Consider the following 12,426-nt stretch of genomic DNA (forward strand, 5'->3'; position numbering starts at 1 on the left):
TCCTCTGTCATCCCCTTCTCCTGCCTTCAGTCCCTCTCAGCATCAGGGTCTTTTCCACTGAGTCAACTCTTCGCATGAGGTGGCCAAAGTTTTGGAGTTTCAGCTTCAGCATCAGTCCTTCCAATGAACACCCAGGACTGATCTCCTTTAGGATAGACTGGTTGAATCTCCTTGCAGTCCAAGGGACTCTCAATGGTCTTCTCCAACACCACAGTTCAAAAGCACCAATTCTTCGGTGCTCAGCTTTCTTTATGGTCCAACTCTCACATCCATACATGACTATTGGAAAAAACATAGCTTTGACTAGACGGACCTTTGTTGGCAAAGTAATATCTCTGCTTTTTAATATGCTGTCTAGGTTGGTCATAGTTTTTCTTCCAAGGAGCAAGCATCTTTTAATTTCATGGCTACAGTCACCATCTGCAGTGATTTTGGACCCAAGAAAATAAAGTCCGTCACTGGTTACCCCATCTATTTGCCATGAAGTGGTGGGACCAGATACCTTAGTTTTCCGAATATTGAGTTTTAAACCAACTTTTTCACTTTCCTCTTTCACTTTCATCAAGAGGCTCTTTAGTTCTTCTTTGCCTTGGCTTCCCTGGTGGCTCAGAGGGTAACTGTATTTAATTATTTTTAATTGGAGGATAATTGCTTTACAATGTTGTGTTGGTTTCTGCCATACAATAACATGAACCAGTCATAAGTAAACACACACACACACACACACACACACACACACACACGCACACACCCTCCCTCTTGAGCCTGCCTCCTATCAGCTCTTTATCCCACCACTCTAGGTCATCACAGAGTGCTAGCCTGGGCTCCTCATGTTATATAGCAGCTTCCCTCTAGCTATCTATTTTACACATGGTAGTGTATATTTGTCAATGCTACTTTCTAAATTCTACTGGATCTTATCTTCAATGTTTATAAAAACTTTTCCAGTGAATTCTCTTTCACTGTCTGCCAAAATGATGCATTTGTTCCCACATTTCAAATGTGTTCCCACATTACTCTCCTTTTTTTCTCCTGTTTAATTGCATTAGCTAGTATCTCTAGTTCTGTAATAAATAAGATAAACATTGAATCTGTTTCTTGCTCATCTACCTTTTGAGTTTGCAATCTTGCCATAAAGAATGTTCCACATTCATACAAATTTGTAAACATTTCTATGGTTCACTTTTTGTTGATTTGTTCAGAAAAGCTTCTAAAAATATCTGACTAAATTTTGTCTAGTACTTCTGTGATATTGCTTTTCTTTCTCTCTTTTTAAAAACCATTTTATTGAGGTATGATGATCAAAGGAAAAGCTGTATATATTTATGTATATGACTTAATAAGTCTGGAGATATTTGATCCATCTGTGTTTTTGTTCTAGGCAGAGAGCATCTTATAGGGCACCAGGAGGGCTCGGGTGGTGTCTCTCTTTTTTCACCCTAGATAATTGTCATGGGGGTTCCTTAGGGACGACCTGACCCAGCTGCCCTTCCTGACCATGTGCATCAAGGAGAGTCTGCGGTTGCACCCCCCAGTCACCTACATCTCCCGCCGCTGTACCCAGGACATCATGCTCCCAGATGGCCGGGTCATTCCCAAAGGTGACCACAATGACTAGGGAAGGGGTTTCCTGGTAGGAAGAGGGGCCCATCAGGCAGGTTGGACCTAGTTTTGACTGGTCCCTCTTCTTCCACAGGTGTGATCTGCCTTATCAGTATTTTTGCGACCCACCACAACCCATCTGTGTGGCCAGATCCTGAGGTGATGCCTCCCCCACACCCTACCTCCATCATCCCTGTCCATTCCCCTTGGGAGACCCAGGGGAGACTACAGAATTGTGATTGGCAAATCAGACATCACTCCCTCCCCAAGGATGGACATCCTGGGAGATACCACCCAGTAACCCTGTCTTGTCTTGCCCCCAGGTCTATGATCCCTTCCGCTTCGACCCAGAAAACATCAAAGGGAGGTCACCTCTGGCTTTTATTCCCTTCTCAGCAGGTTCCAGGTAAGGGCATTGGGCATTTGAGGTAAGGATGGAGTAGTGGGGGCAGGGGTCTGGGGTTAAGATTCCAGGCGTCACTGTGGGGGCAGGGAAGGGGCAAAACTGAAGGTGGTCAGAGTTCTGGCATCCTTCTCTCCCCTCCCCCTGGGAATGGTAGTGGGTGCCAAGCGGGGTCTGCAGCATGCTGACAGCGGGGTTCCCTTGTCTGCTGGTCTGCATTCTAGACTGAGGTCTGGGCTAGGCTCAGGGGATATGCAAGTCCATGAGGCGGGGTCCCAGGTATGGTTAGCTTTCTCTGTCTCTGCCGGTCAGATTTCGGGTGCTGTGGGGCCGAGATGAGGGTTCCGTGTAGTCCGAGCCCCAACTCCTTCCACAGGAACTGCATTGGACAGACGTTTGCCATGACTGAAATGAAGGTGGTCCTCGCTCTCACCCTGCTACGCTTCCGTTTTCTGCCTGACAAGGAGGAGCCACGCAGGAAGCCGGAGCTGATTCTGCGCCCGGAGGGTGGACTTTGGCTGCAGGTGGAGCCGCTGAGCTCAGGCGCTCAGTGACTCGGTGACCCACTACCACCCTGCCTGGGACTCTCTATCGTCAAAAGGGCCCAGAGCGCCCCCTGCTGGCTCTCAGTGAGACTCGGGCAAACATGACGGCAGCATTTTATTCCTGGGAGTCTGCAATGGCCTCATCCCAGTTCCGTTCACGTTTGCCTAAGTCTCACCGAGAGCCAACAGGGGGCGCTCTGGGCGCTTTTGAGAATACAGAGGGTGGGCGTGGTTGATTGGAGGCGGGACCAGTTGCCATGTGCCCAATATTACCTCTCTAAACTGACCCCCAGTCTGGCGCTGTGGTAGAGAATCTACCTGCCAATGCTGGAGATGCAAGAGATTCGGGTTGGATCCCTGGGTCGGAAGTATCCCCTGGAGAAGGAAATGGCAACCCACTCCAGTATTCTTGACTGGAAAATTCCATGGACAGAGGAGCCTGGTGGGTTACAGGTCATGGGGTCGTAGGGAACACACTTGAATATATGCACGGCTGACTCCAGGACCCTATACTGATGGCTGGTTCTCCCAGAACCCAAACATGGGCAATAGGGAGTCACATGAGGTGTTTGAGCAGAAGAAGGACCAGGGTTAAGGGTGGACTTAAGAGGTGGCGAGTGCTCTTCAATATATGTTGAAGTCTGGGAGGAGTCCAATATATATGAGTACATCAAATATGTGGTTACTCCAGATCTGCAATGAACATGGAAGAAATAAAACAAAGACATGTGTACTAAAACTCTAGGCTCCCCAGATGACAATGATAGTGATAGTGAAGTCGCTCAGTCGTGTCCACCTCTTTGTGACCCCGTGGACTGTAGCCCACCAGGCCCCTCTGTCCATGGGATTCTCCAGGCAAGAATACTGGAGTGGGTTGCCATTTTGTTCTCCAGGGGATCTTCCCGACCCCGGGATCGAGCCCGAGTCTCCCGCATTGCAGGCAGACGCTTTAACCTCTGAGCCACCAAGGAAGCCTCTAGGCTTCCCACGTAGTCTCTCTCAATTAAGTAACTGGGAAGCGTCTCTCTAAATTAAGTAACTGGGATGGTTTTCAGACTCCCTGTCAACACCCCTACTCATGTACCAACCCCCCCCCCCCCACATCCTCCATGTTCAGAGCAGTCAGCATCATGCATCAGAGTGGTGCATTTGTAACAAACGATTAACTTACATTAACACATTATCACCCAAAGTCCATAGTTTACATCAGAGTTCACTTTTGGTGTTGTCCATTCTGTGGATTTTGGCAAGCAGATAATGGCATGTATTCATTATTATAGTACCACACAGAATATTTCATTGCCCTCAAACCCTCCCAGTGGTCTACGGATTTCATCTATACCTCCCCTCAACTCCTGGAAACTAGTGATCTTTTTACTGTCTCCATAGTTTTGCCTTTTCCAGTATGTCAAATAGTTGAAATCACATGATATGTAAGCTTTTCAGGTTAGCTTCTAGCATTTAGCAATATACATTTAAATTTCCTCCCTGTGTTTTCACGGCTTGATAGCTCATTTCTTTTCAGTGCTGAATAATATTCCATTGTCTGAATGTACCATGGGCTATCTATCTATTCATCTGCTCTGATTTCTTTTTAATCAGGTTTGTATATTACTAAACACAAATACATATTTAAATGAAACAATATCAAATACAAAAAAATGAGAAAAAAGAAACCAAATAAAAACAAAGCCTAAGAACACCCAGAAAGAACAAAAACTTATGTGTAACTAACAGAGTATAATAGTAGAAAGTCTAACATTTCCACCATTCTTTGGGACAGAGAGAAGAGGGATATCAATTCATCCAATAAATGCCTGGTCAATAGGAAAACTAGCCCTGCTTTCAATGATCATCTTTATTTGGAAGTCTGATGGCTGTCTCAGACTTGTTATGTCCAAACTAGATTCTTGATTTTTCACCCCCAGACCTCTGGGGAATCCTGTAATGATTCCAAAAGTGGTTTTGTTGACTCTGTCTGTAGACATGTGCATTGTAAAGCTTTCTTTGTGTGATTTAATTTTAGTGCAATTCAGTGAAACACATAGACAATAGATGGCTTTGGGATTCATTAAATGGTTTGGGGGCTAAATACATGGTTAATTTCTTGTAAATATTCCATGTGTGCTGGAGAGTGAGTTGCTTTTCTCTTGGGTATACATTTCTCTCTCTACTTAGTAACTCAAACTTTTAAGTTGTGTTTAGATAATACATTCTTTAGTCTAAGTCTTGTCTTCTTGATTTGTCGAATTTTAAGAGGATTGGGATAAAAGCTCCAAGTACTGGTGTGGATGTAGCTATGGATTTTCATTTACTGATTTATCTATTTTGGCTTTGCATCTATTCACAATCTGTTTGGACCCTTTAAAAACTTATAACTTTATTTGTAACATAAGAAGTTTTTCCTTTAATTCTTATCAGATGTAAATATTGAGATTGCTACCCTGAGGTTACTTTTTAAATATTTGTTGGATCTATCTTTTTCATTAACAATGAAATGACATTCACATAAGTTAGCAATTTTAAAGTAAACAATTCTGTGGCATTTAGTACATTTGAAATTTTGAACAGCTGTCACCTCTATCTACTTCCAGAACCTTCTCATCACTCAGGAGGGAAATCCTGTACCTAATAAGCAGTCACTCCCCTGTTCCCTCTTTTCTAAAACTTTCTGTATTCTTATATTTTAAGTAAGTGTTTTGTATACACCATCCTGTGAGACATTTCTTTCTTATTAAATCAAATCCACAAACTCTTTCTTTTAATTAGTGACTTTAACCCAATTACATTCTCTCATGTATGGGGAGTAACTTTTACACAAAAAGTTTAAATGCTGTCTACTTTTCATTTGCAAATATTTTCCCCCATTCAGTAGGTTGTCTTTTCATTTTGCTGGTAGATTTCTTTTGCTGTGCAAAAATTTTAATTTTAACATTTTTTACCTACTGTGATTAAAATTTTAATTTCTCCCATTCACATATTTTTTTGGGTAGATCACAGGGGAGCTGGGTTCCATTGGGCAGCCCTGGGGGGCCCTTCATGTGATCTATCAGCTGAAGCTAGAGCAGGAACTGACAGGCATGACATTTTCTCTAAACAAGCAACCAGGTGTGAACAGGATCAGAACGCTGGGATATTCTCGAGGCAGGGTAGCAGTGTGGTGAGAACTCAGACTCTGAGGTCAGGCAGAGCTAGTTCAGATCCTGGCTGTGTTCCTTACAAGATGCATATCTTTCACTGAGACTCAGCTCCATCATTTGTGCAATGGGAGTTTTAGTTGCATTTATTTCGAAGCAGTTAATGAGATGACCCACGGATATGTTGAGCTCAGGGACTGGTACATAGTAAATTATTACTGAATAGCAATGACATTCTTATTCATATTGCCATGGTCACCTCCAGGAGGAGGGGCATCAGGTGTATGGAAGATGGGTTTTGGGCTTGGGGAAGTGGCTGAAAGGGGTAATGAGAGAAGATGAGAGGAGGAAAGGGGAACTTCTAGAAACAGAGGAAGCAGGTATTGTTACAAGAGCCACCCACAGAGCTGAATCCAGTCCAGGTGCTGGCTGCAGTGCCTTCCCCCTTCCTCTGAGGCTGGCCCGACACCCTCCTCCCTTTTACCCCATGTCAGCCACTGTCAGTGTAGCTGAGTTCATTGGAGGAGCTCTTGGCATCCTGAACAGGGACTGCAGGGCCAGATGATAACGTTTAAAAGAGTTGGTCTTAGGGGAAGGAGAGGAAGGGGCTGGGCATATTTCCCAGTCTTTGGGGATTATATATCTAGGCTGGAAGGAAGGGGCAGACCACGGAACTGGGTGGAGGTCCTAGGTTCAGAGCATCCTGGAGCTGGGCTGGGGGCTGGGAATCATGCATTTGGTCTCTCTTTCCTCACCTTCCTTCACCTTCTAGTCTCCAAGATGCTGACATAATACAGAATGAGCTGGACAACAAAAGTGAACAAAAGGAGTCAGTGGTCACATGCTCAGGGCTCTGAGGTCACCCCGGTGGGGCCCTGAAAGCACTTCCCTTGGGTCTTCTGGTGACCCAGGGTCTGGCCTATGTGAGCACAACTTAGACTTCATTATGACCCAGGTATTCTGGGAAGTGGAGACTTGGTGTGCTTCTAAAAGAGTCATCTGTGTGGGTAAGCAGTAACAGGAGCCCTCAAGGACCAATGAAGGTATTGAGCTGGACTCCCGGGTGGATGCTGGAGGAACAGTTCAACTCTTTCTGGGATTGGGAGCTGGGCAGTCCATGAAGTCCAGCCTTCCTACATCCCGGACAGTGTTTGCCCCCGTACAAGGTGACCTCCCCATCCCCGGCATGACTGATTCCTTTCCAGAACAGTATCAGAAGGTACTTCTGTTGCTTTGTTCTTGGTGAGATGGGTAGACCATTGGGGATGGGTGATCAGAAGGAAACAGGCCCATAGGCTGTAGTCTACAGACAGGAGTCTAGTGTAGAGAAGGAACAGTCAGGATGGATGGGTTGCTTCCTGGCCAGTAGGATTTTAGAAGGAAATTGTCTTCCCCCTCTCATCCTGGAGAATTTTTAGGGTGGGGGGAAGAGACAAAAAGGGATCCAAAGAACTGGATCATATCACTTTGCTGCCCCCAATTTTGCTGTTCATAAACTGTATACCAGATGCATGATAAACTGAAGCAACTGGACATCAAATGGGAGTGCTGATAGGGACAATAGCATTTCTCCCCAGCCTATCAACATTTCCTGGTTCTTGACCAGCTTTTCTTCATGAATCTATTAGTCTTAGAAGAACTGACAGATGCTGAAGGCAAATGAGACATCATCTGAGGAGAAACATTTCAACAAATAGAGTATGTGTGGGCAGGCAACGGTAAAGATTCAGGGGACAGGGCTGGATAAGGGTGAATAAAGTTTGAATATTTCTTCTCAGCACACTTAATCATACCAGTTCTTGTAGCATATTAGCTCATGATGGTCACTTTCACTAACACCTTTGTTATAGATACAAAACTTGAGGCACACTGCATTGCATTATGCTACCTTCTGATAATGTCCATCTCTGGAATGGATAGATGGAAAGCTAGTATGCTCCCTGCTGCAAAATGTCAAGGATGCAGGAGGTGGGTTATAGTCACATCATTTTGCTTGGTTGAAGGCTCAGATCAGTGGCCAGTACTGCCACCAGTTCCAGCAGAGCTGACCTGTTTCCCATCCTCAAGGATCCTCCTGAGAGTCCTGTCCCAAGGACTTGCTTGAGTATGGTGTCTTCTGATGTAACTTTTCTATAAACAAAGACTTCTGGGTCAAAGCTGAGGATCACTGTGCTGGTCACTATCTGTCCATTATCAACAACCAAGCAGAATAGGTAGGAAGAGTGGGAGAAGGAATTTTGGAATCTTTCCAAATCATGGCAATGTCATATCCTTGCCCCCTGCATAATCCAGTGCAAATCTTTTATTCATAATACACACTCACTGTATTGACATGAAGAGTTGGTCACGATTTATTCATGTTCTGTTTTGGGGCAATCATTCATTATGGCTCCTCTGTCTGGAATGCTCTTTCTTCTTTATCTACATGGAGGACTCCTATGCCTACTTCACAACCCAGAACAGACACCCACCCTCAATGTTCTTCCCCAACTCTGCTTCCACACAGTACACAAATCTGGAAAACGTTGCCATATTATGGGGACCTCACTCTACAAATGAGGGCTATCCTAGGATAAGAGAGGAATCTAATGCACTTTTCAATCCATGGTTCCTGGGAGCTGACTGGACATACAGCACATCTCCATATTTGTCAGGAGATTCCAAGTGAGTACCAAAATCATGTCGACTGGGTGGAATCTGAACTTCTCACCCCATCATCAGTACCCTTTAGTTACTGTTACTAAGAGTAACTCATCTCACATGCTAATAAAGTAATGCTCAAAATTCTCCAAGCCAGGCATCAGCAATACGTGAACCGTAAACTTCCAGATGTTCAAGCTGGATTTAAAAAAGGCAGAGGAACCAGAGATCCAATTGCCAACATCCACTGGATCATTGAAAAAGCAAGAGAGTTCCAGAAAAACATCTATTTCTGCTTTATTGACTATGCCAAAGCCTTTGACTGTGCAGATCACAATAAACTGTGGAAAATTCTGAAAGAGATGGGAATACCTGACCACCTGATCTGCCTCTTGAGAAACCTGTATACAGGTCAGGAAGCAACAGTTAGGACTAGACATGGAATAACAGACTTGTTGCAAATAGGAAAAGGAGTATTTCAAGGCTGTATATTGTCACCCTGCTTATTTAATTTATATGCAGAGTACATCATGAGAAATTCTGGGCTGGATGAAGCACAAACTGGAATCAAGATTGCTGGGAGAAATATCAATAACCTCAGATATGCAGATGACACTACCCTTATGGCAGAAAGTGAAGAAGAACTAAAGAGCCTCTTGACGAAAGTGAAAGAGGAGAGTGAAAAAGTTGGCTCAAAGCTCAACATTCAGAAAACTAAGATCATGGCATCTGGTCCCATCACTTCATGGCAAATAGATGGGGAAACAGTGGAAACAGTGGCTGGCTTTATTTTTTTGGGCTCCAAAATCACTGCAGATGGTGATTGCAGCCATGAAATTAAAAAATGTTTACTCCTTGGAAGGAAAGTTATGACCAACCTAGATAGCATATTAAAAAGCAGAGACATTACTTTGTCAACAAAGGTCCATCTAGTCAAGGTTATGGTTTTTCCAGTAGTCATGTATGGATGTGAGAGCTGGACTATAAAGAAAGCTGAGCACTGAAGAATTGATGCTTTTGAACTGTGGTGTTGGAGAAGACTCTTGAGAGTCCCTTGGACTGCAAGGAGATTCAACCAGTCTATCCCAAAGGAGATCAGTCCTGGGTGTTCATTGGAAGGACTGATGTTGAAACTGAAACTCCAATATTTTGGCCACCTGATGTGAAGAGCTGACTCATTTGAAAAGACCCTGATGCTGGGAAAGATTGAAGGCAGGAGGAGAAGGGGAGGACAGAGGATGATATGACTGGATGGCATCACTGACTCAACGGACATGAGTTTGGGTAAACTCCTGGAGTTGGTGATGGACAGGGAGGCCTGGCATGCTGCGGTTCACGGGGTCACAAAGAGTCAGACACGACTGAGCGACTGAACTGAACTGAACTGAAGAGTATTACTCATCAATACTCTTAGTTACTATTTATCTGGTGCTCAGCTAAGCACCACAGTGTGCTCTTATTCCTTCGTTGAATCTGAGAGGCAGCTGCCTTTGTTGTCTCTGTTTTACAGATGAGTGGCCTGTGTATCATAGGTGACCATAATTTGACTGACCACACAGGCCATACTATTGGACATGGAAGTCTATTGAGACCTTTCTGCCTGCTTACTGACATTCTATTTTGCCCAGTGTCACCTGTCTTTGGGACCCCGTTTGTCTTACTTTTTTCATGGACCACCCATCTATGGCTCAATGGGCCCATTTCCACCTATGGTCCCACATTATTTTTTATTGAATCTGCCTTCTCCCTAGGTAGAATTTCTTCAATCCAAATAAAAGATGAGCAATATTGGATTGATCTCAAGAAAACAGTACTCAAAATGCATTGACAAGTGATGAGATGGATCCTCCCTCATCTTCACATTAGTCTCTATTTGTGGACTCCAAGCTCCTCTACCCCAGGTAGCACCCACCCCCGGAACTTGGGACAGCCTTTCCAATATATGCTTTCTCAAATACTTCAAGGATCTGCCTTTGGCATCAACCAAACTGTCCACTTATCTCCTGTTGTCTTGCTTAGTGTTATTTTGCTAGTCACAAATGTATGTATGTATCTAAGTTATGGGTCGTTGTTGTTGTTCAGTCTTGCCTGACTCTCCACGACCCTGTGAACTCATGGATTAAATAACAAGAAAGAAACAAAAAATTTTTAATCACAGGAAGCCATAGTAGCTTGAATATATTAAAGGGAATTGTGCTCATTCTGAAGAGAAATAGACAATGTGCCAAGCTTAGCAAGTTTCAGTGAAACAAGCGAAATTCACTCAGTCATGCCTGACTCTTTTGCAACCCCATGCACTATACAATACATGGAATTCTCCAGGCCAAAATACTGGAGTGGGTAGCCATTCCCTTTTCCAGGGGTCTTCCCAACCCAGGGATCAAACCCAAGTCTTCCGCATTGCAGGTGGATTCTTTACCAGCTGAGCCACCAGGGGATCTGGAAACATCTGGAGGCTTTAGCATCCCACAACACTGGAAGAACCACTACTGGAGGATTCCTTCCTAATTCCTCATCATGTCTTTCAATAACCCTCAGATTCAGGTTCTCACCTATCTGTGAGCATTCCTTGATTTCCACTCACTTTACCAGAACTTTGCCTTAAATTTACGTTTCTGTCACTGACAACTGAAACAGTTCCCACTAAATCAGGAAGGAAGAGGACTTTGCTGGCAGTCCAGTGGTTAAGACTTTGCCTTCTGATGCAAGGGTGTGGGTTTAATCCCTGGTCAAGGAGCTAAAATCCCACATGCCTCATGGCCAAAATGCCAAGACCACAAAACGATATTGTAGACTTCCCTGGTGGCTCAGCGGTAAAGAACCCACCTGCAAGTACAGGAGACATAGATTCGATCCCTGGTCTGTGAAGACCCCACATACTGCAGAGCAACTAAGCCAGTGAGCCACAGCTACTGAACCTGTGCTCCAGAGCCCAGGACCTGAAACTACTGAAGCCCGTGGGCCTAGAGCCTGTGCTCTGCAACAAGAGAAGTCACCACAATGCAAAGCCCCTGAACCACAACTAGAGAGTAGTCCCTACTCTCCACAACTAGAGAAAACCCACAGTCAGTTCAGTCGCTCAGTCGTGTCCGACTCTAGTCGGACCTAGTGCCATCAAAAAGAACTAATTAAATAAATAAAATTTTAAAAATCTTAAAAAAATATTGTAACAAATTCAATGTTGTAATATGCCATACCATAACAAATCCAATAAAGACTTAATGCATGTCCATATAAAAAAATCTTTTTAAAAAATCAGAAAGGAATTTGGGAGTGTCATACTTCTACATCCAATGTGAAGTCTTCTCACTCATGTGGTGTGCCCAGGCTCTGTTTGAAGCCTCTCTGGCTCCCTAGGTGGGGCATTTCCCCTTTGGATGGCTTTAATCAGGAGAAAATCCATCTTATGGAGCATTCGGGTCTCCAATAGTCACTCATACAGGTGTTTAGTGCAGCAATCTGATAATCATGGGAGGTATTCAGTTCAGTGTCTAGAATGCACTATTTTAAAATCACAGCATGCCTTTTATTTCCTTTAAGACATTAATGGGCTTCCCTCATAGCTCATTCGGTAAATAATCTGCTTGCAATGCAGGAGACCTGGGCTTGATCCCTGGGTCAGGAAGATCCCGTGGAGAAGGAGATGGCAACCCACTCTAGTATTCTTGCCTAGGATTTCCCATGGACAGAGGAGCCTGGTGGGCTACAGTCCAGGGGGTCACAAGAGTTGGACACGACTTAGTGACTAAACCACCACCAAGACATTAATATGAATGTATCACTCTTTGATTCATTTACTCATATTCCTGTGAAATATTTTCTCTCTACTATGAGATGAACACCTAGAGATCAGGGGACTTCATCTGGCCTGCTCTGTGCTTGAATTCCCAGAAGCTGGGACTTGCCCTGAGGTGCCTTCTATAGTGGTCAAAATATTGGGAGATTGGGGCTGACATATATACACTATTGATGATATGTATAAAATAGGTAACTGAGGAGAACCTGCTATATAGCACAGGGTGCTCTACTCAATGCTCCGCAGTGACCTAAATGGGAAGGAAATCCCCAAAGAGTGGATATACCTGTGCGTGTGCACTAA

At 44.2% G+C, this 12,426-nt stretch overlaps 1 protein-coding gene across 9 annotated transcripts in view; it reads left to right on the forward strand.

Annotated features, from left to right (window-relative positions):
• LOC122440650 (prostaglandin E2 omega-hydroxylase CYP4F21) overlaps positions 1 to 5,502 on the forward strand; it is a 66,968-nt gene extending 61,466 nt beyond the window's left edge. For all 9 annotated transcript variants that reach the window (XM_043467159.1, XM_043467157.1, XM_043467150.1 and 6 more), the window contains 4 exons: positions 1,468 to 1,601; positions 1,697 to 1,761; positions 1,926 to 2,008; positions 2,382 to 5,502. In XM_043467159.1, coding sequence (XP_043323094.1) covers positions 1,468 to 1,601; positions 1,697 to 1,761; positions 1,926 to 2,008; positions 2,382 to 2,559 — 460 coding nt within the window. In that variant the 3' untranslated portion in view covers positions 2,560 to 5,502. The remainder of the gene's footprint in view (positions 1 to 1,467; positions 1,602 to 1,696; positions 1,762 to 1,925; positions 2,009 to 2,381) is intronic.
• The last annotated feature ends 6,924 nt before the right edge of the window (positions 5,503 to 12,426 follow it).

The sequence above is a fragment of the Cervus canadensis genome, chromosome 4 (assembly GCF_019320065.1).
Source record: "Cervus canadensis isolate Bull #8, Minnesota chromosome 4, ASM1932006v1, whole genome shotgun sequence".
Taxonomy (NCBI): domain Eukaryota; kingdom Metazoa; phylum Chordata; class Mammalia; order Artiodactyla; family Cervidae; genus Cervus; species Cervus canadensis.